This window comes from Amphibalanus amphitrite, unplaced genomic scaffold, assembly GCF_019059575.1.
Source record: "Amphibalanus amphitrite isolate SeventyFive unplaced genomic scaffold, NRLGWU_Aamphi_draft 000594F_arrow, whole genome shotgun sequence".
In the NCBI taxonomy this organism is placed as follows: Eukaryota; Metazoa; Arthropoda; class Thecostraca; order Balanomorpha; family Balanidae; genus Amphibalanus; species Amphibalanus amphitrite.
This window is the reverse complement of record NW_024882088.1, coordinates 89,713-115,746: the sequence shown is the minus strand read 5'-3', so window position 1 is coordinate 115,746 and position 26,034 is coordinate 89,713. Positions and strand designations below refer to the sequence as shown.

At 48.7% G+C, this 26,034-nt stretch overlaps 3 protein-coding genes and 1 long non-coding RNA gene across 5 annotated transcripts; 1 reads left to right on the top strand and 3 right to left on the bottom strand.

The window, feature by feature from the left end:
• Window positions 1–558: 558 nt before the first annotated feature.
• Window positions 559–4,288, top strand: LOC122394483 (inhibitory POU protein-like). The gene is made up of 3 exons (XM_043391375.1): window positions 559–698; window positions 2,113–2,400; window positions 3,240–4,288. The coding sequence occupies exons 2-3, from the start codon at window positions 2,173–2,175 to the stop codon at window positions 3,924–3,926; spliced, it is 915 nt and encodes a 304-aa protein (XP_043247310.1). The 5' UTR covers window positions 559–698; window positions 2,113–2,172; the 3' UTR covers window positions 3,927–4,288.
• Window positions 4,289–5,333: 1,045 nt separating this feature from the next.
• On the bottom strand, window positions 5,334–12,033 carry LOC122394482. 2 transcript variants are annotated; one of them, XM_043391372.1, is made up of 7 exons: window positions 11,823–12,033; window positions 11,300–11,432; window positions 10,802–10,958; window positions 8,915–9,176; window positions 8,599–8,762; window positions 8,024–8,200; window positions 5,334–5,758 (listed from the first exon to the last, which is right to left on the bottom strand). In XM_043391372.1, the coding sequence occupies exons 2-7, from the start codon at window positions 11,418–11,420 to the stop codon at window positions 5,530–5,532; spliced, it is 1,110 nt and encodes a 369-aa protein (XP_043247307.1). In that variant the 5' UTR covers window positions 11,421–11,432; window positions 11,823–12,033; the 3' UTR covers window positions 5,334–5,529. The 2 variants fall into 2 exon arrangements, with proteins under 2 accessions (XP_043247307.1, XP_043247308.1); XM_043391373.1 differs by having other exon boundaries at window positions 11,861–12,033.
• Window positions 12,034–12,792: 759 nt separating this feature from the next.
• On the bottom strand, window positions 12,793–13,575 carry LOC122394477 (pro-resilin-like). Its single transcript, XM_043391364.1, has one exon. The coding sequence runs from the start codon at window positions 13,573–13,575 to the stop codon at window positions 12,793–12,795; it is 783 nt and encodes a 260-aa protein (XP_043247299.1).
• Window positions 13,576–16,384: 2,809 nt separating this feature from the next.
• LOC122394469 lies at window positions 16,385–24,104 on the bottom strand. The gene is made up of 2 exons (XR_006258878.1): window positions 23,843–24,104; window positions 16,385–17,736 (listed from the first exon to the last, which is right to left on the bottom strand). It is a non-coding gene; the product is annotated as an uncharacterized LOC122394469 (long non-coding RNA).
• Window positions 24,105–26,034: the final 1,930 nt, after the last annotated feature.

Below are 26,034 nucleotides of genomic sequence, written 5' to 3'. Positions count from 1 at the left end.
ATCTGCAATATTATAGCTTGTTTTCGGCCAATAAGCTCTTTTAATTTTACTTTTTTTGCTGATATATGAGCCCGATCAACTTGCGTTTATCCACCAAAATTTCATAACAAGTTCAACTTGATATTGATATTGCTCAGGAGTCAGGACCTCTGTCAGCCTCCTGGATACTTCGGATTGTTTTCAGTCACATGCTTCTTCAATATGATATAAGTCAATCTTAAGGGATCCAAAACATCCAACAAAACGACGTACAAGAGTACGGAAACCACCAGATAAACTTAAAAAGCGCCTTGGAACAGAGCCAAGTGGTACTCTCCATTTGCTTGTTTACAATGATTGTAGTGCTGATGTATTTTTAGGACTCTGAAGGTCGGCTTATAAAAAATGAAACGTTTTTACAAAAGTTGTAAGGCAAGTAATATTCATCTGAAAGAACTAAAATATTCAAAAGCCAATCACTATGAAATACATGAATCGGAACGAAAAAGTAAACCAAAAATCCAGCCTAATCACCGGCTCCTAAAACTGCAACAAAATCAGCACTTTTCCCCGCAACTCGTTGTCCAGACGTAAATATGCATGTTGAGAAGGGGATGGGTCGTTGTTGTTGTGATTTATTTTGACAAATTTATGGATATTTAAGGAAGCTTTCATCGCGAAATACTGTGTAGAATTCAACGTTACTTACAGTGTGTTTCGTGAGTATTCTTTTAAGGTTCTTTTCGTTAAAAAGCCGTCGGTGAAGGAAAAAAGACTGTGTTGGAATTGTCTCACTATCGCCATATATAAGTGTTAAACTTAATGTAGCCCTGTAGCCCATCATTGTTGAGTGGCTTCTTAGTTTTCGGAGTTGTAGTGCTAAGTAAGTTATTCTGATAACTACATTTTAACTTTTATTAACAAACACATGATGCTAGAGATTCTCTGATCTTTTTGGTTTCAGAATTTTTATGAAAACCCTCCTATGTGTGACATGATGTGATATTGGATAATTCTCAAGATTCCCAAAATTCAATATGAAGTAGGTTTTCTTTCACATTGCTTAAATTTGGTTTAGTTTTAGTATTTTCCCAGTGGGTTTTGTTTGCATCAGTTTCCAAATTTTCTTAAATTGACATTAGTCGCAAAACCCATAGTCCACAAAGCTCTTGGCCCGGCCCGTCCATAGCCCGTTAACTAATGATATTTGGGGGCCCGGCCCAGCCCGTAGCCCAGCCCGGCCCATGGCCCATTGGGCTGGCCCGGCCCGTGGCGAACACTGCTGCCAGCCCAGCCATGCTGACATTGCACAATGCACCTGCACCGTGCAGTGCATGGTAGTCTCACTCCGTACCGTCAGAGGGCCACGACCGGGCGTGTCGCTACCCCTCTCACTGAGACCAGAATTTCCAGATAACTTACAACTTCGCTGAGCAAAAGGAAAATTTTGTTTAACAAACCCCAGTCAATGTAACGTTCAATAATGATCTTGGGTGTATTATAACGTACACGCAGTTTAAAGCATGAACAGTGGCTTATGATCACAATACATTTGTAACGTACATGTGAATTGAATTACGGTAACCAGTTTATATACAAGTAGTCTTTCTCTTCACTGTACACATTGACCGATTCTGCCGGGGACACACAATGCGCTGGTCGCGTAAGTGGCGTAGTGTGTGGTGTGTCCTCGGACGAATCCATTTTCGATCACATCAGACGAATTCCATTTACTCGGATTTTCATTCGCTTTTCTGATAGGCAGGCATCAGCCTTGCGTTGAACATGGTTCAATCAGCGATTCGGTCCCATGTTCGTTTACGTATGCTAATGGTTGTCATTCCTGCTGTCAGGCCGGACCGAAAGCACATCACCCCTGATCTTACCACTGACCAGTGGCCAGCGACCAGTGGCCACTGACCAGTGACCAGTGACCAGTGAATAGTGAAGAGTGAACGGTGACCGCCCCCGGTAGGCACTCGTTAGGGACCACCGACCTGACCTGACCTGACTTGACCCAACCTGACTTGACCTTCTGCTGGCAGGGACCTCTGCTGGGTGGTCTGAATGGCTTACTGCCGGGCTGAGCTGTATTGACCTGACCCGACCTGCCCCTACCCTCTCTGTCGGCAGGGACCTCTGCTGGGCGGCCTGAATGACGCCCTGCTGGGCCGGGCCGGCGCGCTGGCCGACATGGGTCGCCACGGCGTGGCCCCGGCGCCGGCCGAGCAGCTGGGGTACGGCGCGGCGCACCCGTCCATGGCGGCGCCGCACACCCCTCCCACCTCGCTGCCGCCCGCCGTGTGGGACATGGTGTACGGCGGGGCGCCCCCGGTGCCGCAGCAGCACCGGCCGGCGCCCCCGCCTCAGCACCGGCCGGCGCCCCTCACTCCACAGCCACAGACGGCCGTCAAGCACCAGGTAATGCGCCAAACCAGTGCGGAATGTGCGTCCCCAATGCGGAATGGTCCGACATATGAGCCTAGATGTTGTAGTAAGGCACCATACATGGGGTAACGTATCGCCCATTTCAAGACCATTTTTAGACCTTTCAGAGTTATACGTACCTGACTGCCTTGAGTTGAAATGAATCCTATAGGCTATACCTACCTGCGGCTTACCTAGGTATATTCTTTTCTTGAACCATTCTCTATTGTATTTATAATATTCTCAGAAAGCTCTTATAGTTTCATTTCGTTGGCACCAGGACTGAAAACGTTGTCGAACCAATTCCTGCTTCATGCCCATAGTTTGAGGCCGGATCTATACGGGACCGGAGGTTTTGAGGCATATTCCGTACAAAACGAGCATACTTCAAAAGGAATGAGAAATATTTCAGCGTAGATAGTGCTATAATAGTCGCCTTCACTCCCTAAAATTGGTACCTGTTTATGGCACTGGAATGGGTGCGTTTGCCGTGGAATGGCTCTGTTATCGCCCGCCCGGCCGGGGGATTGGATTGAAGACTCGTTGTTTGCTCGTCCAGGTTGGCAGGCCGTGTTGCCGCCCTGTTGGTAAACGACCGATGTCCGCTGGAAAAGACTCTGTGTCACGAAAATGATGTGTTGCTGCTCAAAACAAAGCGTATCTCTGAGTGCTGTAGAGTCTTCACCTTGCTTCATGTGTGTGAGGCGAATTGCGGTTATTGTACCCGCTCGATCGGCATTTGCTGTGCCCTTTTTAGGCACCTACTGCATGCATTAATTGTCCTGCGTGCTCCATGAGCCTAATCTAACTGGCTCGATACTGTCTGTTTTCAGTCGTGTCCACCTGACGGAATGGAGAGTCTGGAGCTGCTCGAGCCGCTGTGTACGCCCTCTGCCAGCGCCGGGCCGCTGACGGCGCTGGCAGCTCCGGCCGTGGACAGCCGCCCGCCGCCCCCGCCTCCGCACACCTCCGCGGCGATGTTCGGCCTGCCGCTGCACCCTCCGCTGTCGGCCGTCCCCGCCGACTCCGCCGACGCCGACCCGCGCGAGCTGGAGGCCTTCTCCGAGCGCTTCAAACAGCGGCGCATCAAGCTGGGGGTGACGCAGGCGGACGTAGGCCGCGCGCTGGGCGCGCTCCGGCTGCCGGGCGTCGGGGCGCTCTCCCAGTCGACCATCTGCCGGTTCGAGTCTCTGACGCTCAGCCACAACAACATGCTGGCGCTGCGGCCCGTGCTGCACGCCTGGCTGGAGGAGGCGGAGGCGCAGGCGCGCGACCGCCGCGCCGACCCGGCCGCGCCGTCCGTGCTGCCTGGCGACGACAAGAAGAGGAAGCGCACCTCCATCGCCGCCGCCGAGAAACGCTCGCTGGAGGCGTACTTCAGCGTGCAGCCGCGGCCCAGCGGCGAGAAAATCGCCGCCATCGCCGAGAAACTCGACCTGAAGAAGAACGTGGTGCGTGTGTGGTTCTGTAACCAGCGCCAGAAGCAGAAAAGGCTCAAGTTTGTGGCGTTACGCCGCTGACCGACGCACCGCCGGCTTGATTCCGAAGGGAGAGGCGAAGCTACCGGAGTATGAATAACATTATAATTTGCATTGACCTGTGTGATGCAGGCCTCAAAGGCTTGCATTTCGAGGTAAGACTGCTATATTGGAATGCATGGAAAGAAAAGAACAATTAAGTTTCCACTGCTGTTGGCGAGAGGACCCGACGTACCATCGTGCGGCAATGCTAAGGGCGCTTTATTGTCTCGTCTGAAGTTTCCTAGTGGTGTCGTGTTTATTAGGGCATTGGTGGACTGTGGTACGTAAGTACAAGGGACGCGGCTGGCCTACGAAGTGGCGATTATATGGAGAAACGTACCTGCACGTGAAGCTCTTGTGTGTCCGAAAACCAGCGCAGAATTTTAACGGTGCAATAATTTTTTCTGAACAATCCTCTAGTCAAGTGTGTTATTCGAATGAGTGGTAAACACTCGTGTGCCTACAAGTCGTCCTAGTCTATGAGAGTTCTAGTCTAAGGCTCCAAAACAATTTATAGATCTCAAGGGTGTAATTCTTCATGAAACCATTCCATTTCACTCAGGCAAAGTGCATGTTTTGCACAACGCCATTATTCTTTCCTTGTCATTGTAAGTGTGCGTCTGTTGATCGCTGCTTGAATTTGTGCGTGACGCGTGTAATGTGTATGTATGTGAATATTAGGGTTTACTTCCTTAAATGAATGCTGATTCTGTAATACCAGTCATGCGAATTACGCACCAGAGTCGTGCATTGATTACGTGCCTTGTGGCCTTGTCGCGCTTTTCGGTATAAAGCGCATCATTGAGGCTGCTAAGGATACCTACATTGTTACTAAACGGAGCGTTTATCTGTCTCGTATTCATCACAGCACCGTTTGATTGAACAAAACGTTTGCGCATTGTTTGTAGTGTTGACTTTAAATTTCCCATTTAGGTAGCGCTGCGGGTCGTTCTTCATCTCTTAATTTGTGCTCACGATAGACGGTTTGAGTGTATTGTACTGCAGCAAAAATAAGTTGGTACTTTGAAGATGGCTTGAATCAGTTAAAGGAACGAACTTATTTAAATCGTCGTTTAATTTCAGAGAAGTGTAAAGGCCACTCTAACTAACTCAAGGCCACGCTTGCACAAAAATGCATCATCCAAATATCCACGATGCCCTTAAAATGTCGTATGTGTTGTTGGCATGCAAGTACCTAAATTTACTGTTACTTATACTTATGCATATTGTAGTTTTTTCACGTATCTCTACGAATCGCCTGATCCTTACCGTGTACAAAATGCGTTTTCGTATTTGCACAAATAAATATAATTTACGATTCGAACAACTATTGTGACTGTTTTTGTTGTCGACAATGGATACGGTGGTTAACACTTCGAACGCTAGCTCGTCACTCGTAAACAGAGCTTATCTCCAGACATTTTAATTTAATGCCCACTCATGTATTTCACATGCCTGTTGGCTGTTCTTGTCACAATGATGAAAGATCACATCTCCACATCTGCACATTAATATCTCCCCATGAGTATCTTCACCTCTCCAGCCCTCCCATCCTCAGCCTCACGGGAAGGGTCTCCCCACATCCCTCCCCCCATCGTCCTTATCATGCGCTGCAGCAGGGGTTCTCCGGCATGGCCACCACGTTGTGGCAGACGCTGTTGAAGAGGGCGTCAGCGTACTCGCGGTGTGCCCGGTCTCCGGCCACCCACTCCTCTTCACAGCGCCAGTCGGCAGAGTTCAACTGGTCCGTGTCCGCGAGACCGGCGCAGTCCTCGATGTGACGTAGCTTCATTAGCATGTGGGAGGTCCAGACACGTAGAGGAGAGCGGATCCTGACGGTAGTGTCAGCAGTGTCAGCATGATACAGAACACGGGACAGTGGGAGGAGAGCGGATCCTGACGGTAGTGTCAGCAGTGTCAGCATGATACAGAACACGGGACAGCGCTGTAAGATGCGAAAAGGCGAGCGGATCCTGCCAGTCATGGCATGTGCAGCGTGAGCACGATACAGCACACGAAACAGAGCTTATAGACTAGCAGGGCCTAGATAATGTTGGCGACTGATTTCACCATTAGCACGGGACGGCCAAACGCCAAGCGGCGAACGTATTACGACGGGCGTGACATGAGATAAAGCTCGATACAGAGGATGGCACATGAGCGGTCGACACTGCGCGTCAGCAGTTCATTAAAACAGCCTACAGAGCACTGATCAGTGCCCACCTTACGAAGTCTCCAAATAAGTAGGCAAGCGTCAAATGCTTATATCCCAGGGGCTCCGCCACGGTTTTGGGATTGGGGGGGTCCGACCCAAAACACAAAACCTCGCTGGCGAATCCAGGGTGGGTATTTTGGGCGAATTCACCCTCCCCTCCCCCTGCAGCTCCCGAAGATGATGAAAAATCGCCGCTTTTTCTAGAGCTCCAAGAAAGCTTAATAATTTTATCGGGAGAATTCTGCTTTAAACCGAAAAACCAAGGTTCAATTTGCACAAGGAATCGAAAACCGAGAAGCGGAGCCCATTGACACCGACATTGCGGCCTCTCAAATCAACGTTCTTGAGGAGTGAAGGCCGCTGTTGCGCGCTCCAAGGGCGTGTTAGCCATCAGACAGCGCATTAGGCTCTCAGTGACTGGCATGGGCTTGGGAATTCAGGGACCTTCATAGGCGCTCAGATATCTATCTATGTAGGCTTTTAGGCCAGTGCCGGGTCCTCCAAGGCCGTAGTTAAAGGATAGCGCAGGGCTTTAGGAGTCGTTGAAGGGATTTGAAAGCCCTGCCCTCATACATATAGCAGTATGGACTCCTTAGATACTGACATTCAGTCTCTGTGATCAGAGAGTGACCTATCTTGACCTGAAAATGGATATCAAAATGCTGCAATTGAATCAAAGGTCAGGTTATGCAGGGGATTCTGTAAGAGTTGTGACTTGTAGACGTATCTCTACCGACATGCATTCAGAGTCCTGTGCAGATTATTGCAGATTACCTCAGAACGGTGTGAGGCTGCTTAGACTAGTACGGTGCTCGAAAGACCGGCTTAATCCCCTTCCCCCAACACTATCGGTTGACCTCACATGGAAAAAGGATTCTCAGGTCGATTCGAAGCTCATTTAGGGCGGGTATTGTGTCTAAGAGTTGTCCTGCAAGCTGGACCTCTCTCACGAAATTATATAGCCGAATCCTGGCATGCTTAGCTAATCCTATAGCAATCTTAAACGCATTCATTTTAATAACAAAATGGTAGAATAATGGCACTCCCGTACATACGAGTATAGGTCGGCGAGAGTTGAGCACTTCGTGTGTCACAACATTTTAAGGGATCCCTACATTTCTAGATCTTAAATTCCTTAGCTTTGCGACAGTCAACGTATTCTAAGTTATTCAACACATTCTGTGAATGATTTGGTCATTCTTATGCGAAAACAAGCTTATAGTTATTCGAAATATTTGGGGGTACTGTACCCCCCAGGTAAATTATTGAGGGGGTCCGGACCCCCGCGTACCCCCCTGTGGCGGAGCCCTTGTTATATCCTAAATATTCGTAACAAGTAAACGGATGCTGTACAGTCTACACACAAAAGTAGTACTGCCCTCAGCTCGAAGTCTCCTTGCGAATAATAAATAGACGTCTCAAAGATGCGCAGCTTTTTAGGGGCCAGCTTTTTTATGCCCATGCTACCGCCATCCATAATGCATGGGACCGAGGCATGGATGCTTTGTGAGCTTGAGTTTTTACTGCTCGTCTAAAACTTTGTCAGAATCGGTGTGGCAAAAAAGCGCGCAAAACATTATCGGTGCCTGAATGGCATACAGTGCTCAAAAGTCAAAGACTGTTGCATGATGAGGTCGTTGTCGGCTAAACTCACGTCTATTGCATGGTGAGCGCGTTGTACCTACTCACGTCTGTGCCAAAATTAGCGTGTTGTACTCACGTCTGTTCCATGATGAGCACGCTGCACTCACGTCTGTTGCATAGTGAGCGCGTTTTACCCTCGTTTGTTCCATGATGAGCGCTCTATACTCACGTCTGTTCCATGATGAGTGCGTTATATTCAGTGCTCATGTCTGTTCCATGATGACCGCGTTATACTCACGTCTGTTCCATGATGAGTGCGTTGTACTCCTGCAGCAGGTCGTTGCGCACCATGGACGTGTCAGCGATGAGCTCGTCTGTGACCGGCTCGTGTACCTTCCACACCACCTGCAGGCGGTGGCTGGTGACCAGCTCGAACAACAGCGGCAGCAGCCGCTTAAAGTGGCGCTGGAACCGCCTGTCAGGGAAGAACGTCCAAACGTCAGCACGATGAAGAGTGGTGACATTTGTGAAGTAGAGTCCATGAGCCTTCAAAACGTCGCTAATTCTACGATTATAACATTAAGTACAGTTTTGTGTATTACTCCAGACAAATTCAGCCAGTAGCGGCGGAACACCTTCGATTAAGGAGGGCACAGCCGACTTTTGGTCTCATTCTTTCCATGTAACGCCCATAGGGCTAATGTTAAAATGCCAAAATGAAAGGGGGCACGGTGCCCCGGTGCCCTCCCCGTTCCGCCGCCTAGGAATTCAGCTCGATCTATTTAGGGGAAAAAGTTTATTTCTTTCTTGAGACAAGTTTATAATTATCTGTGTGCTTCCATCAAACCATTTATATGAATAAGCACAACTCACCTGACGCCCTCGAAACTCTCCAGGAACGTGGAGTTGAGGAGCTCCGACGCGCCTCCGGAGATTATCAGAAGGTCCGCCTCACACCCGTGTGTCTCACACTCCTGCTTCAGGTGGCCCACGTAGTTGAAGATGTCCTCGCTCATCAGACCCAGCAGTTTGTACTCCTGGAAATACGGTGAAGTCAGCAGTGTCGGCTGGGTCACAGTTTGTATCAATGCTTATACATCAGCACTCGTTATGTCTCAGCCACCACGGACATTATCCCACCCTCTCACGTCCGTTTGTCCCTCGGCTCGTACCCCCCGTCCTGTCTCACCAGTCGTATGTCGTCCGTCTGGTAGACGTTGACGCACGTCTGACCTCCATCCTTCGCCACCACCTGGTCGTACTCCTCCTTCCCCACCACCTTCTCTCCGGGACCGTTGCTGACCAGGCGGCACCCCTCCTGTACGGCAGCGGCGCCCAGTCGCTGGCGCAGGTAGTCGGCGAAAAACGCCTCCCGCACGTGGCCCACCACGCGCAGACGTAAGCTGCGACCCCGCTGCCGTCGCCGCAGGGACAGACACTGAGATAGTGTGCTGGAATGAAGAGGTCAAAGTCAGGTCACGCATGTTCACGCCTGCTTATTACGAGCGAGCGAGCGCAGCGAGCGAAGCGAGTCTTTTCAATATAACGGAAAAATCTCAGTATGAGCGGCCCGGCCCGGCCCGGCCCGGCCCGGCCCGGCCTGTAACGCTTTTGAGAGGCTTATATCTCAGCAACCGCTGGACCGATTGGCCTGCGGTCTTTTTTGCTGGGTAGCCCCATTCCTTCTACCCCGTAATTGACTACTTTTGATACATCTCAGTGACCGCCGTGGCACGTGCCACGTGAAAAGTCAAGGGTGTTCAAGATGTTTTGCAAACGTAGTGATTTTGAGAGGCTCATATCTCAGCAGCCGCTTGGGCGATTGACTTGCGGTAATTTTTATAGGGTAGCTGCATCCTTTCTACCAAAAATAGGATACTCTCAATGCATGTGGGTCACCCCCAGTGCACGTGCAAAATACAACAATAAGAGGTGTCAAATTTGTTCCCATTTTAATAACTCGGTAATTACTGGGGCGATTTCGCTGAAACTTGGCAACAGGTAGGCACCCACCAGGCAGTGCATTCCCATGTGTTGCGGTTAGGGTGCTACTGCACGTGCGCACGTGCAGGGGGCGCTTCCAGATCTCGAGAACGGCTGGGCCGATTGCGCTCAAATTTGGTACACGGTTGGAGACCGTTTAGTAGGGTGCCGTGCAAAAGTCAGTTTGGGCCCCGTTTGCACGTGCGCACGTGCAGAATGCCGCTTCCAGATCTCAGGAACGGCTGGGCCGATTGCGTTCAAATTTGGTACACCGCTAGCGACCGGTTAGAAGGGTGCTTTGCGCAAGCCCGTTGGAAGTACCCTCTCGCCCTTCTGCACGTGCAGGGCTCACGATCTCGCTCGCTCGTTCTTCGCCCCAAAGGCGTTTTACTGGTACTAGAAATTAACAGAGAACGACGTTCAAGATCTTCACAAGAAGCTTCATTTTAGCGTAGCAATGATGAAACAGATTAAAGTGACCATCCCATCTTAACATTAGTTTTGAGTTGAGATAGCCAAATTGGTGGTAATGGCCTGAAAATACCGGTTTGGGCACTCACAACATCGAAAAATGCTTTAATTCGGAGATATGGAATTTCAAACTTGCAGTTTTCGGATTCTAAGGGGCTAATGCATTGGGATGCCGCCCCCCTTAGAACTTGTGACGTCAGCGGAGATCTAACAATTTTTAAATCTTTTACTAAAACGTTTGGTCGCACGCGATGGTATATGCTGCTTTGCGCCCAACAAATACCGCACATTCAAATAAAGTCGCTAGGAACAGCGGAGATCCCAAAAAGTAAACAAAAGTAAAAGTCTAATATCTTGAAAACCGGTGAAATGATTTCGATGAAATTTGGTAGATATTCGTTTTCGCTCTTTCTGAACCGAGCGACATAAATTTCATGCCAATTCATTAACTTTTTTGAAGGAGGGAGGGTCCCTTTAAGTTCAGTTTCTTTTTTACGAGAAGTTAAAACAATACCGTCGCTCTTAGGCGATAGCTCTAGGAAATTGACCCACCTTCCCTTCATAGTAAAAAAATCTAGCATGTTAAGCCCGCTGAACCCGTCCACATGACGGCCCCACTCGCCTGTCGCTGAGCTGTTCGATACCGCAGCCGTGCCAGGCGTCCGTCAGGTTCACCTGCCAGCGGTACTGGACGCAGCCCACGCGCCACACACAGTCACAGCCGGGCTGCGGCTGCGGGCTCAGCTCCTCCGCCATCCACTGAGATGGGTCCGTCTCGTCTGAAACCGAGGCAAAGAGTGAGGGGGTGGCGAACGTAATAAGACTTTGTATAGGTTTAGGTAGATGTCGGAGATTATTCAATAAACCATAAACATGTGTGGATATTTACACGAATGGCAAAACATATCCGAAACATCGTATAAATATAAAGCAGGTGACGTACTTTACATGTTTATAAGACAATGTGCGTATTAGAAGACGGTGCAACCGCATATTCGAGGAAAGCAACGTTAATACATAATCGCACTAAACGGTTCGGACAATCTCATGGTAAGAGCGATCACTATGTGAAACAAGTTCGAGCCAGGCCCTGAATGTCACTAACACCGCCTCCACTCACGATTTGTTTTGAACGGCAGCACTACGACTCCCGAGACGAGAAGAGCGATGACCACCAGGCAGATGGTGACGGCCGCGCCCACCGCACACCGCCACCGTCCGTACACAGGGGCGACGAACATGGCAGGTCACGGCTGGTGGGGAGAGGGAGAGAGAGAGAGAGAGAGAGAGAGAGAGAGAGAGAGAGAGAGAGAGAGAGAGAGAGAGAGAGAGAGAGAGAGAGGGTAGAGTGGGTCGTCAGTTACCGCTCAAAGGTCGCTCCGGGATCTTTACAAAAATGTTTTAGAAGTACCTATGACGTTTGATGAAATGAAACCAGGCAAAATAAATTTGCCTTTGCATTGCGTAGGTGAAGATTGACGTGCTAAAGCCGCAGACATTGAAACCTCTTCTACCGGTACATACTAAAAATGGCCACCCCTGGCATGAACATCAAAAGTAATTATGTTATGATAAGAAACACGTTTTAATAAAAATTAATAAATTTTCCTCCAGCGTCGCCACGACGCCACCGGCCAACTCACCTGGCGGAGCAGGGTTCCGGTCCGTTTCCCTCACACACCTGTCTATGTCTCCCGTGCACTCCTCGCTCACAGAGAGTGCCGCCCGTCCGTCAGACTGCAGACTGACTCTCCTCTGCAGAGCAGATCTCGCCGCAGCCTCCGGCCGCACCGGGTTCGCGGAGGGTGAGTGACCCTCCTGACCGAACCCGGCCGCTCGGCGGCGACTGCACCGGCCGCGCCGAGCGTCCAGCGACGCCCAGTCGCCGCCCGCCCCCGGCAAGGTCACGGGCGAGGGTTCTCACGACCACGAGTCACGGTTGAGCCCACATGGCGCACTAGTGCCTGGTCTGTATTATATGGAGCAGGGCGCTCGTGTGTGAGAACCAGGTGCGTGGGCCAAATGGGCTGAGATCTGTGTTGGTGATCGAGAGATGGGTTTGGCCCTGTATGTACGGTGCTAAACGGTGTATGAATGGTGTACAACGGTGTGTTCGTGTACCAAACGACTCCTTAGCCAGGTACGGCTGAGCATGACATTATGCCGGCCTTACCTTGGAAAAAAGCTGGAGGATTCAGAAAGACTACAATTCATCGAGAGGACTAGCAAATTGCAATGCGGTCGCAATAATCACCACATATTTAGAGAATGATACCTAACCAAAATTTATCTTCGCTTGCCGTCTCCACTCATTGTCGTGTTGTTTATTATTGTGGGAAATTTCATTTTCCTAGTCACTGGTCAATAGTCATCACAATCTGATGGATGACGTATGTAAATATCCACTCGTTTAAAATTGCAAGTATGTTATTTGTTTTGTTTACACATTGAATATTTTTCAGCATGTATTAAATATTTAATTTCCCAACGACATATTTGGACAGATCACGACTTTGCCGACAGAGCTAGTATAAATAGCCACAACCCAATCATAAGGCACAGTTTGATTTGACAGTAAGACGATTCATCGAAGAAGTAGGTCATTCTAAAGCGCTAGTTCCGTCCGTATCGGTAGGACGCGCCCGGTCCGGAGCCGGAGGTGACGGATCCGCGCCCCTGCTGCCCTCCGGCGGCGTCCGGGAAGCGCGCCTCGCCCTCGTACTGCACGTCGGCCACGAAGCCCGAGTCTCCGTCCACGGCGTAGGAGACGGTCTGCAGCCGGCCGTCGGGCAGCAGCACGCTGTACTGGCCCTGCACCTGCTCGCCGTTGGACGCCTCGGCCGCGCCGTAGTCGTTACCGAACACGTCCAGCACGTCGTAGCTGAACGAGTACGGCTGCGGCGCCGGCGTCGGCTCCGGCCGCGCCCGGGCCAGCGCCGAGCCGCGCGCGCTGAGGGTGCCGCCGTACCGGGGAGTGTAGCGAGCGGCCGGCCGCCGGCCGCCGCCTCCGCTCGACTGGGAGCTGTAGAGGCCGGCGGAGGAGCTGTAGCCACCGATGGAAGAAGCGCCAGAGTCTCCGGTTGTCTGGGAGTAATAGCCTCCGTTGGACTGGGAGAGGCCTCCGTTAGTCTGCGAGCTGGACCCTTCGTTAGCCTGGGAGTTGTAGGCTCCGTAGTTCTGGCCGGCCCTCCCGTTCTGCCGCGAGTAGCCTCCGTTGAGCGGTTTCAGTGTGGGCTCGAACGGCCTCCTGCGGGACTTGAGTCCGTACCCAGCTGAGGAAGCTGCCAGTGTGTACCGGGACTGGGTACCGGCCGAGGTACCGTACCGGTACACCGAGGCACCGGACTGGTCGGCAGCGGCCACCGCGGCCAGCGCAGCGAGCACCAGGAACTTCATGCTGGAAGAATGAGCTGTTGAAGTGAAGTGTGACTGTGGCCATCTGCGTTCGGCTTTTATACCGTCTCGCACACATATACGGCTCTGTCTTATGGGACACCAACAGACGGAGCCGCACGAGGGCCCCGGGCGCTTCACGGAGTCGCGTCGGGTACGACCGCCTTTCGACATCCGCCGTTTGGCCCGATCGTGCGGTGTGCGCGCGTGAGTGCTCTTCTATGTGAGAAAGGGTTATCTGACCAGGAGCTCCAAGGGCATGTATGTAGTGTAGAGTGTCTCTATGTTGGGAACGCTTCATCACTTGCCAGGATGCTTGCTACCTATGCGGCAGCTATTGCAGAGAATATTTATCTGCCAGAAATCTAATCCGCTCGTTTCAGACAGGGAAGCACGGCCGGTGACTCTATCGATGTGACTCTCAGGCGATTATCACCTCGTACTGTGCGAACGTGAGATCGATAGCCGAGTACGGCAGTGTTATTTGGGGAGGCGCGGCTGCCACTCATTTGCTGCGATTAGAGCGCTTACAGCACAAGTTCATGACGTGGCTCCGCGTTCGCTGTCGATTCACTGATGTGCCTGTGCGATACGACGTGCTGGAGCAACAGTTTGGTTTGGAAAACCTATCGCGTCGGCCTAGACAACATGACCTCATGTTTATTAGAAATGTCCACCGTCAGGTCATAGACTCGTCGTACCTCCTGCAGCATCTGCCTCTGCATCTGGAACGTGCGCAGGCCGGCCTTATTTCATGTCCCCTACGCAAGGGTCAACACTATTAAGCGCGGCTTGTTTGTCCGCATCCCGGAAGCCTGCAACGAGCTGATGAATGTCAGCCGAGAGGCCGATATATGGCACCAAAGCTCCTACCAGTGGAGACGTACCGTCCGTCAGACCGCTCAGCGTAACACGACTTAGAGAGTGTATGTATGTCTGTGAGACGTGTGTGATGTGCGTGCTTACGTGCTGCATGTGTGCAGCGTTTTTATATGAGACTTCGTCCATTCTTGGGTTTCTATGCCCGTGGATGATGAATCAAATAAACAAACAAACAAATGCAATTTTAACCCACGAGCCGCTGGGGGGGGGGGGGGGGGGGGCATAAAGTTGCCCCCTTTACGTTTTGTAAAATATCTCCGAAACCTTATGAGCTACGAACGTGAAACTTGGCATAGCTTCAAATGAATACCTAGGCAATGTTTGAGAAAAGTTTGTTGGTTGTGGCACCTAAGATGACGTCACAGTGACGTCATAAAGTTTTGCCGTTTTCCGATATGGACCGTTTCTGACGACGCTGAGCATGAAACTCAACTGTAAATGAACTAGACAGCACCCGCTGTCATCCTAAAACATCTAACTACACTTCCACCTAGTTTCTGACCAATAATTCACTATGCAACAAAAAATGAAAGATTTTCTGTTCCTGGAAAGCGACCGAATTTTTCTTATTCATTGGGTCCTATCATAACCGAAATGGGCATTTGTTTTGATCTGAAAATGCTTTTCCGGTTTTCAGAGACGATTTTCGATTTTTGGCCCCGAAATTCGGTTTTTGGCCCACCGTGTCCGGTGTAATTGCGTAATCGATTCGTGGTAACTTTCATCGCCTTTCCTATGCCACAAGCTTTCGAATGATACCCGGTTTTGCATATTTGCGTGTAAAAATAACGTCATAAATCTATGTTAAAGTAAGTTAATGCTGAAATTTTGTAAAAATTTGACATTTTTTTCGATTTCATTTCAAAATAGAGAAAAAACTAAAGACCCTATCCAAATTCTGAGCCCAGTTCCTTAACGAGCATTCAATTTCCGTTCGGAATGTACTTTTTTTAGTGCATTTTATCGGTTTCCTGTGGCGTCCAGATTGAGTTAACCTAAACACATGTCCTACTATGCATTTCAGACCCCATGAGACCCTGTTTTTCGGCGATAATTTTTTCCAATTTTTGTCCAATTAGCTTGAAATTTTTGCAGACGATGTTTCAGCTCAAGCGCCAATTTTTGTCAATATGGTCTTTTAACAAAATATCAAAATTTAGAGCACTTGTCGTTGCCTCGTAATGTTAAATTCGGCTCCGTAAATCCGTCAGTGGAGTAGAGGCTATCCGTACGTAGGCGTGACGTCACAAACACGTGACCATTAAGCTCCGCCCTCCCGGCGGACGGGGCGCCCCGGTGACCTTGGCCGGTCAGTCGGCTGCGAGCAGGGAGGCACCGGTTCTGACGTCACACGAAAATATCAGTCGGCTGGTTGTGGCACTGCCCCCTGCCGGCGCGACTGTGCTGCCACCTAGCTAAGCCTAGTCAGCCTAGGACGGGACGGTTTTACTTTTTCTCGTCGAAAGGGGTAGCTTGCGACGACACTCGGTCGACATAGCTGTGCTGCAACATACCCCAGGTTCTGAGTCTCTCGGACGGCCAATCCTGTTCCATAACCACAGCTAAGTCCCCGCTGACCTTAACCAGGATTGGCCGGACGACGTTGAATTTTCGTAGTTCGAGAGACACCGAACCCGCGGATAGTCTGTCGAAGCCTTGGCGGCTGAAGAAAGGCTAGACATATCTCACTTGATTTTGGCGTGGCCAGCCTCACTTCTGTAGTTTTGCTTCACAGCATTCCACGTCCTATTGAGTTTCCGGTTGCGTAGTACACGACCACGTTCAGAAACTTGATGTCTTTTAGATACATCACGCAATGACAAACTTTTGGCAGCATTTACATTTGTTGCCTGCATATTTTGGTGAGGAAAAATCACTATCGCAGTAGTACAATCAAGACATACCACAAAGGATCAGAGCTAAAGCAGCATTATTAATCAAAAGTGTATTGCATTGATCACCAGCATGTTCGTAAAATAAAATACATCACGAATAAAGATGACAACCAAGCCGGACCAGGACACTTATGACAAACATGAACGCTAAAGTGGCAACACAAATGAAAGAGAGAAGATGAATCTGCCCTTCGCAATCGTCAACCTAAAATAAAACTTCAAATATACAACAGACTTCTGTGCATTAAAAGAACATGAATATACTCGCTTTGCCGTCGACACATAATGGGAAGTGGGAACATCCTGCCGGCCCAGCCAAACAGCGCGCCCGCCTTCGAGTAGGAAATGGCAGCTTCCGCAGAAGTGGCCAACAGACACATTGTTCGTCACGCCACCTGCACTGAAACGTACCAGCTATTTAATCGTGAAATGTAGCTAGCCATCCAAAAATGTTGCACTACACCAGCACTACCGCACAGTTAGCAGATAGGTACGGACCGGAGACCGCAGGTCCTGGTCTCTGTCTGTCTCTTCCGAGTACGGTCTCCGGACCGGTCACCGGCGCCACCATCTCCGCGCGGTAGCTATAGCACAACTCTCCGGCCGGGGCCCGCAGTTCCTCGACCTCTTCGTCCAGCCAGACCAGCACGGCTCCCGCCCAGCGCCTGAAGACTCCGCCCTCCACAGATCCGTCCGTCCAAAGCCGGACAGCACACAGGGGCAGGAACGCGAGGTGCAGCGTAGCCACGCTTTCCCTTTCCGCCGCCGTGGCCCCAGCCCGGATCGGGCACACGTCCAACCGGAAGGTGACGCCAGCCGTCTGTTGCCACGGTGGGATTCTCGCTCTCGCCCAGGCCTGGCGGCCTCGCAATCTCCAGCCTCGGACCGAAGGCAGGCGCGCCGGTGCCGAGGCCTCGGCGGTCGCGTGCAGGGGGTCCCCTGATGGCAGACCCAGCGCCCTCCCCAGCAGCCTGGCAGCCAGCGTCCAGCTTCTCTCCTCCATCGGAGAAAGTCGGGCTTCCGCCATTAGTGCGTGGCACGGTGTTGAGCGCGGATACAGGTGATGATGCGGCCGCCTCCCGCAGTCCTCGCTCCAGGAGATTCACGTGCGAGGGGGCGGCCGCCGGCAGCCACGCGACGGCAGCGTGTTCGAGCGCCCCTCGAACGTAACCGATTGACCACCGTACTAAGGGCACTCTCGTCCAGGCCCCAGCTATTCAACCAGGTCGACGGCGCCGTAGCCGTCAGAACCTGGTGATCACTCGAGCCACGCCACAGAGCTCACGCCTCAAAGCGGTTGGCTCTCCGGTCCTCGGCATCCGGCATCCGCAGTGATTTGGCGTAGCCAGGACACGTGAGATGCTGGCCTCAGTCATAACCGGAAAGCCTGTAAAAAAAAAAACAATATGTGATTGACAAATGGAAATATATTGTATGCATAGAGTTGAGAAATCATGACGCACACTGCATTGTGACAGTAGATAGTTTAGTGTGATTGGCAGAGGAGGGACTTATTGTAATAAAACAATGAACAATTGAGGCATTGATTTGATTTTGTAGGTAGCTACCTACCCTTCTCATATGAATCTGGATGATTTGTACCATTAAGAAAAAAAGGTCTAGGATCGGGGGGGGGGGATGTCCCCACTTTTAAGCTATGCTAATTTTTAAAGTAAAATATTTATTTTTCATTTAAATTCAAAACTAAGAGCAAGAAATTGTTCGGCAAGGTGAGATAAGCACGAAACTGCCAAGAATTTGTTTATAGGGGTATTGGGGTTCCCACAAAGTGACATTGAAGTTCTCTGCCCCCTCCCCCCACACTTTAAGTGAGGTTCCTGCGCCCATGGAAAAAAAACACATTGCATTATGTGCATCAACACTTAACCCTTGCACTTAGAGAGGGCCACAAAGCCCACTATAAAGCCCACAAGACACCACCTGAAATCAAAGCATGACAAATGATAGCATGTAGGCACCTGACCTACTATAACCTACTGAACCACATACCCCATATATCAATATGCATGTGTACTGTGTAGATAAAGTATGAATGGTAGGTTGATACCAAGGCTGTTTAGTAGGTTGTAGGCATGCTGAAAGGATGAAAGATGGGTATTTGTTCAAAAAATATCTGATCTACAGTTCATATGAATATGCAACATGGGGTCCAGACTGGAAAAAAATACACGTTAAGCCGAATATGTCCGGCGTAGTGGCGGGATTGCGCCGAAAATTTAAGCGCACGTCCGGCGTAATTTCGCATGCGCCGAATTCAGCGCATGGCGGCGGACGAATTTTTCGGTGCAGGGCGGTCGCATATTTTTTTGGCGAAAGACAGTCACCGAATTTATGCGGTACGCTGGTCAATCTAGCAGCAGATTCGCCCCGTGGGCAGCTCTGGAGAGGTTGCGGGACGAGACGTCCCCCGCCCCGGTCGTCGCGTGCTCGAACTGGCGAGCCGCCCTGAGTCTACTCAGCGGAGGAACGGCCGCCCAGGTGAGGCCTCAACCTTCGGCGTAGAGATAGGCATGGAAAACGTTGTTGAACGTCGCCAAGCGTCGTTAAGCAATAGCAGTGGGTTCCTGCCCACTGCAGTATCGAGGGGAATGAGAGCGTGGACGATCTGGCAAAACTGGCGGCCGCCCTGCCCTCAAACGCCCGATCGCTGACCAGGGCGGTTCATTGTGCGGCCTCGCATCAGTGGCGCGACAACTGCTCAGAATCACTATTCAAGCCACTCCTCGGGAGCACGCCGCCGCTCCCTCTCCCCGGAGAGGACCGAGAGGATGCCATTTCGGTGCACCAGATGAGGGCCGGCCACTGGGGCATCTCGCTCCAATACGGCACCGAATCGGCTGTCTCCACTCCGCCGCGTGTCAGCAGTGCCCAGACAAGCGGTGCCCAGCGGCGCTCTGCACCGTGAGCCGAGAAGAGGCTGATGTGCCGGAGCACGTGCTGCTGCGCTGCCGGGCCCTCGCTGGCTCCCACCGAGGTATTGGGTTTACGTGGAAATAAAAACTAATTCGGACGCTCAAACATGGGATAGCGTACAAAGCCCCGAAACACTCTGCCTGGTTGATATAGCCTTGATCAGTATATGTGCACATGTGCTTTATATGAAAAGGGCTTAAAGGAAATAGTTCACTTTTAACATGGGGTTTTGAGCTGGAATAGCAGTTTCGTAGCTTGAGCTGAGACTAGCACAAATCAGGAGCTTTTACGGCTCAACGATCACCCTAGACGAAGAAATTCCATTTCTCGTTCCGAAAAGAGTGCCTTGTAGAGGAATGCGTGCCTTGCACAGGAATGCAGCCACGTCATCGTCAGCCAATCAGCGTGCTGCTTACAGCCAATGCAGTATTCGTAGGTTTGAGCTACGCAATATGATTGGTCAATGCGTAATAAGCTTCCGCGTGAAACATTATTTTACATAGAATATAGTTCGCCCTATATTAAAATAAAGAAAATAATTGTTTTTACAAAAAGGTTTTATTTTATTTCATGATTATTTTGAGCATAAAAAATCATAAATCAATAGCAAAATACTGATTTCAGGAAAGTGGACTGTTTCCTTTAATTTTCGCACAAATAGGCACCTAAGTTTTGGCGCAAATCACTCAGAAATTTCGGCGCAAAATCGCTTGCGCCGAATTTCGTCTCACTGGCATCCGGCGTAGTGCATGGATGTTTTCCAGTCTGGCATATGGTTAGGTAAGGTTTGATTTTTGTTTTGTATTTGTATCACATGTAAATATCATATCTGGATTCAGGATGTCAAATAGTGCAAGAATGTACAAAATGTATGCCTGAAAAGTGAATCACTCTTTCTGAACATTTACCAAAAGTGGTAGTTTAGTACGCAAAGGTTAGGCTAGGGTAGATGATGTTTTTTATCTTCACCATAGTTTATCTACACAGTAACCGAGAAACCCTCGTCCAGACATAGCAATAGGTAGGCATGGCAAATCGTCAAAAAGTTAATATTTTTCTGCTCATCAGCATTTGACCAAAATAAGGGTTCTAGCATGTCTGGTTATTTCAGTCCCACACACAAGGGGGAAAAGCTCAAAAAATTGAGCGCTCAAAAAATTGAGCGGGCCCCATTATGAAGGAATAGGCGAAACGATGGTATTTTACAATGCCTTTAGCGTCACACTACGGTAAATATCGTATCCAAATAAGGTATCAATGGCAAGAGGGAGCAACAAGGTTTCTTCTCGAACACTCGCCGTGATAATTTATATCGGTGTTTTTGGAAAGAAAATGTCCTAAAGACGCTCAACTTTTTGAGCGCCACTTGTCGTTCGGGACCGCGATACTCAATAAATTGAGCGCCACGACAGACGACAGTCAGCTGGCGCTAAAAAAATTGAGTGCCGGCCAGCATCTACACTCAATTTTTTGAGCGTTCTCCGTGACAGGTGAAGCCGGTACTGGCTGCCATTTTTGATGTTCTGTTCGTTGAAATACGTTAAACTGAGTTGAAACAGAAATGCAGGAAGTTGAATGCTACGTGGCACCTTAACTTTTCACAAACCCATGGCATCATGTCACATTTTCCGCTAGTAGTTTTATCGGTCGCCTTTCGGATTCGGCACACCTCAGATAATTATACAGGGCTTGAATAATCCGTATGAATACTGTATTGATATTCTCTACTGGGAGAAGGGAATACGTGAATACAGAAAGACATCCACCCACGCTTGAATATTGGAGAATTATAGCAGGAAAAACTGTATTGCCACGGTTACAACCTACAAGGCCATCGGCCGCAAACAAACAAAAATACTATACAATGTGGGTTAGATTCACAAACATCATCAAGTGTGGAACACAGAGACGAGCAAAACAACATCACATTATCGCATGCCAGCCCGACCACATTGGAACCGGGTGACCTGCGACCGGAACCTGCGTCTTGCCAGCATACATCACAAAAGCAGGAGGCAGTGTCGTACTGCTTTGATCCAAAATATGCCATATAACAAATGATATAAACGACCTAAGCTCGGACTAAGCTAATCATTATCAAATCCTTAACATGTAAAGGACGAATGGAAACATCGAGTCTCAGACCAGCAGTAGCAACCATCACAGTAGCAACATCACAAAGAACACGCGGCATTATCAGACAGCCGTTTTGTTATCGGGCTACAGGCGGCGACGGCGTGGTTGCAGACCAGCTGCGAGGTAGCGGCGTGCGGGCAAAAGGCACGGGCACACCTCCATGTGGCCGTGCAGACAGTGCGCGGTCGGCGTCGCATAGTGGGCGGCATCGGGCTGTCCCGGGGCCGTCGAAGCATCACAGGTTGTCGGCGCATGTTGGCGCGCGCGGTCACCACGGCCAGCTGCTCACCGCCAGCACAGACTGCGCAGCGTCGCCGCTCCACCGGCCAGAACACGCAGACAACCCTTCTTGCAGTCGCACAACACGTAGCCAAACTCATTCACCTGCTCCACCATGTTGTTGATGTCACCGAGTCGTTCAAGTTGTGGCTCGTGCCGTCGAGCATGACCTGCCCGATCGGACACGGGTCAGCGGCTTCTGCTCCAGCGAAGTCTTCATCTTGGTGACGTCTTGCTGATCTCCACAAAGGCTGAGCAGATGACCTTACCCACAGGGACGGCCGACGTCCTCGCCAGCGACCGCTTGGTTGTGCAGACCTGCCAGAAAAAGAAAAGCTGTTTGGTGATCTCAAACGATTTTTTTCTTTATGCAGTGGAACAAAATGGAAGATATGTCATACAACAGGAACTAAAAAAAGATGCAGCCTAGGTCGCCTAAGAAATGGGTGCAACATTGATAAAATTCTTCATTGAATGAATTCTGCAAATGCTTTTGATAAAATGTGTGGTGATTATAAGGAGACCACTTTACTATAAAATTGCTCAGGATTCCCTATCTGGACCTGTCAAAAAATCCTGACTGCACACCAACAATGAGCATTAAATCCGAAACCTCTACCAGGTACCTAGGGATAATTAAATTCTGATTCAGAAAAATATTTCACATCATACAAATAAAAACCTTTACTATATTGAAACTGAAAATGTGATGCCGATCCAGTGACATAAGGGTCTCAAAGTATAATAATGAATTAATCTATTATAAATTTGGTGGTGACTGCCGACTGGCGTCTGGCGGCCTAGACCTTGAGGCTTGAAAGTGGCCTTCCTTTTCCATTGACTCCGATCCTCCAGATGGAAATAATAGGTATAAAGGATCATTTTTATCATATTTCATATGAGCCAGTCAGCAAAGTGGCTATCCTGTTTCAGCATTCACACACACAATAGTTGACTGTCAGTCTGTCATGCTATCAGTGTTGTGAAGTAACGAAGGAGTTGAGTTTTGTTGATTATAAATTGTGATGTTATGTAAAGGACTGGAAAATGAATGTGAAAACTATGGAAACATATTGGCAGAGTATTGTCACTTACTATCAGGACATATGGATAGAGAATACATTCAAATTAATAAGAAATGCCAAATATCAAGGTACTCAATCACTGATAGCAGTGGACTATCATGTTTTAATGTCAATTATATGAAAGTTAAGGCTGAAACTACCTTTTACCTCATCAAACCTAATGAAAAATTGTGTGAAGAAAACATTCACAGCCTCTTTGAAGCACTTAGACCACTAAAAAACAAAAATTTTCACGTAAATATGTTGTGTCTCCTTCCTTCAAAACATCATATCGAATGGCGCCACTTTCGTCGACAGTTACTTATCTGCACGCAAATCGAGGAAAACGTGAATTGATTGACGTTTACGTGTTTCCAAATTTAAAATCACAGCATATTCAAACTTTTCAGTGTACCTTTTAACATCTAAGTATAACTAAAACGATAAACACTTACCTTCAACACAAGGACGACGACAACCACGCGACCGGAGACGTCGCGACGAAATAAACAAACGGCGCCGCCAAATGAAAAATATTCTCCGATATGGGTAATGTGAAATTGAGTCGCAATCATTTTGGGTAGTATGAAAAATGCTCTTTCCAACAGAACCCTAGTAAAAAACGTGAATGGACAAAAAATAACTTTTATTTCGACATAAATATTGGCCTGTTTTTAAGTCATCCTGGTATGCCGTAAGATTTCGACCTATAAATTGGTGTTCCCCCAATCATTGAAGCTTGAGCAGTGAAAAATATGAAAGCCTGATCTGTTTTGCATCATTAGTGATTCTCCTAGGGTGTTGCCATTTCTCCCTAGGTGTTGCGAGTTGCTTTTGCATAACGTGTTCCTGAAACGGCTCAATTTTTTGAGCCCTCAGCATTACGCCTATGGGAGCCTCTGACGTCACACGCTCAATATTTTGAGCGCTCAATAATTTGAGCTTTTCCCCCTTGTGTGTGGGACTGATTTCAGGTTATGTTAGGTTATATGTAGGTGAGGTTAAAACTTTAACAATCTCTATGACATATATACGGGCTTCATCTGAGATTAATATTGAGCTAGGGGTCTGGGTACCCACCTTCCTGTCAGGCCATGATACTTGACACACCATTCTGCTATCTGAGGCAGCCCAGGAACAAGCTCAAGCAATTACAATGAAAGTCAACAGTCGTGCGGGCATTACACCACTCCCCATTAAAATATATCAAGTAATTAGTTAATGACGATAATCCCGCCACCACAAATCTTATGAAACACATCAACATTGACCTTTGATATTCCGAAAAGAAATATCCATAATGATTTAAAGCGAACGTGTTCTTACGCTGCTGTGACATAAGCTGCGCATGCGAAAAACACCCGCTAGACCAATTGATGGCGAATAAACCTGTTGATGAAGAAATACTTGTCTCCCATTGGTCTGTGAACACAATCTGCAGGAAACGCAGCTTAAACTACAGTAAAATTTTGCAGGAAAATCTGCAGAAAGTAAGAAAAATGCAATTTAAACATATTTAGCCAATGAGTCTGGCCAATCTGTTAATATATTCCGGTAGATATTGAGCATTATCGGTCATTTTGAAAGAATTACGGTCCGACTCTCTTTATTTTTAAAGCAATGACGCATAATATGATTATTGAAAAATTGACAAATATATTTTCTTGGAGGGAAAAGTGGGACTAGCGTTAAGTTAAAAATCAAAATTAACACACTGATCGAGACCTCGCTTTCAAAAGTATATATCAGTGCATTTTCGCATCGAATCTCTCTCAATCATGAACAAACTTGGGCAAAAACAGCAAGATTGCCTGTTTTGTCAATTCACACATTTTCATATTCGGGGGCAATTTTAAAGTTGATGGCCAATGTTTTCAAAGTCTACATTTCCATAGGAAAAAATACAGCTATTTTTCTTCCAAATTCATTCATTTGTAGAGTCCGACTCTCTCTTGTTTTCTCGCAGTTTCCGTTGTGCTCTGAGAGAAACGATCATGTGCATCATAAGCGTTTGGCTCACTTCAAGACGGCAGAATTTGCACTTGCATTTTCTGCCGTGTGGAAGACCAGAGGGAGTCAGCTAATTTATGACAGAATGTGCTTAAAAAATGACTGGTGAATAATATCTTTTGTAAGTGCCTGACAAATATTTATATTTTAAATCACGCTCTTCAGCTGTCAAGTGAGCTCCAAATGGCCTAAATTGTCAGCTGTTTATCATCCTAGGTCAGCTCAAGGTCACAGACGTCAGCTGAAGAAAGTGGTGACCATTGGCCCTGTGTTGAGCGGACAAACCGGTGTTACCTAGTATTCTATGTACCGTGGCTGCGAGGAGCGGGCGGGGCAGTGGCTGTCGCACCGGGGCGGCTCGCATGGAACGTAGCTGCCGTGCAGTTGTCGTTGCAGCCGTGACTTAATCGAATGAGCTAAATAGCGCGCATAAGTAACGCACTAGTTGAAGCCCTCGACTTTGTATTTATCACAAATATACGTACCTACACCTTGTTCAGGCACAAAAAATATCTATTTCCACACAAGATTGGCGAGGCTTGTGAAAAAAACGCTCATAAAAGACGCTGTTGATTTCAAATGCTTGCGTAAAATTATGTATCGCGTCAGACACGTCCAAATTGCAAAATAGAATCACCATTAATAGGATGCAGTTTATGTGTTTGATAAATGATATATGAAATTTGATTAGGAATGTATGCCGGCGTGATCGATTTATATCATCGCGGTGCAGCATAAGCATTGAACACCTTCAGGACTAATCCATTTTATCATCGACTTAGGTTGAGGAGGTCGCCGGGCTAACTTTACCCCCAGATCTTGTGTGTTGAAATGCAAACATGAAAAGTAAAAGCCTAGAGATAGTTATCTCACCATTGAGGACATAGGTACCTACTGTTACATAAGTTTTACAAAAAGATACGTGTTTCTTGATGTTCGTTCTCGTGTAGTGCTTCATAACGTCCGCCTGCCACATTCCTAATTCTTTCTGTGCACGTCTTAACAATATAACACACACATGACATTCTACCATACGACACGTTACGCTTCTGCCCCACCCGGCGCCCCGCACCGCTTCACGAATCACGAATACGGTCGTCTCGCTGGAGCGATGCCCCAGGCAATCGGCCGTGCCCGAGACTCTTCATCCTACTTTGTTGCTTTCTGCGCCTTCCTCAGAAACATTTATTGACGCTGCCAAATGTATCAATATTTGTGGGTCATGCAGAGGCTTACGCATGATCTTATAGGCAGTGGCGCGG

Coding starts and splice junctions, on each gene's coding strand:
- LOC122394483 (XM_043391375.1), top strand. CDS start 2,173: ATGGGTCGCCACGGCGTGGCCCCGGCGCCGGCCGAGCAGCTGGGGTAC. Junction 2,401..3,239: donor AGACGGCCGTCAAGCACCAG/GTAATGCGCCAA, acceptor GTCTGTTTTCAG/TCGTGTCCACCTGACGGAAT.
- LOC122394482 (XM_043391372.1), bottom strand. CDS start 11,420: ATGTTCGTCGCCCCTGTGTACGGACGGTGGCGGTGTGCGGTGGGCGCG. Junction 9,177..10,801: donor ATCGAACAGCTCAGCGACAG/GCGAGTGGGGCC, acceptor TCTTCATTCCAG/CACACTATCTCAGTGTCTGT. Junction 5,759..8,023: donor GCACTCATCATGGAACAGAC/GTGAGTATAACG, acceptor CACTACCGTCAG/GATCCGCTCTCCTCTACGTG.
- LOC122394477 (XM_043391364.1), bottom strand. CDS start 13,575: ATGAAGTTCCTGGTGCTCGCTGCGCTGGCCGCGGTGGCCGCTGCCGAC.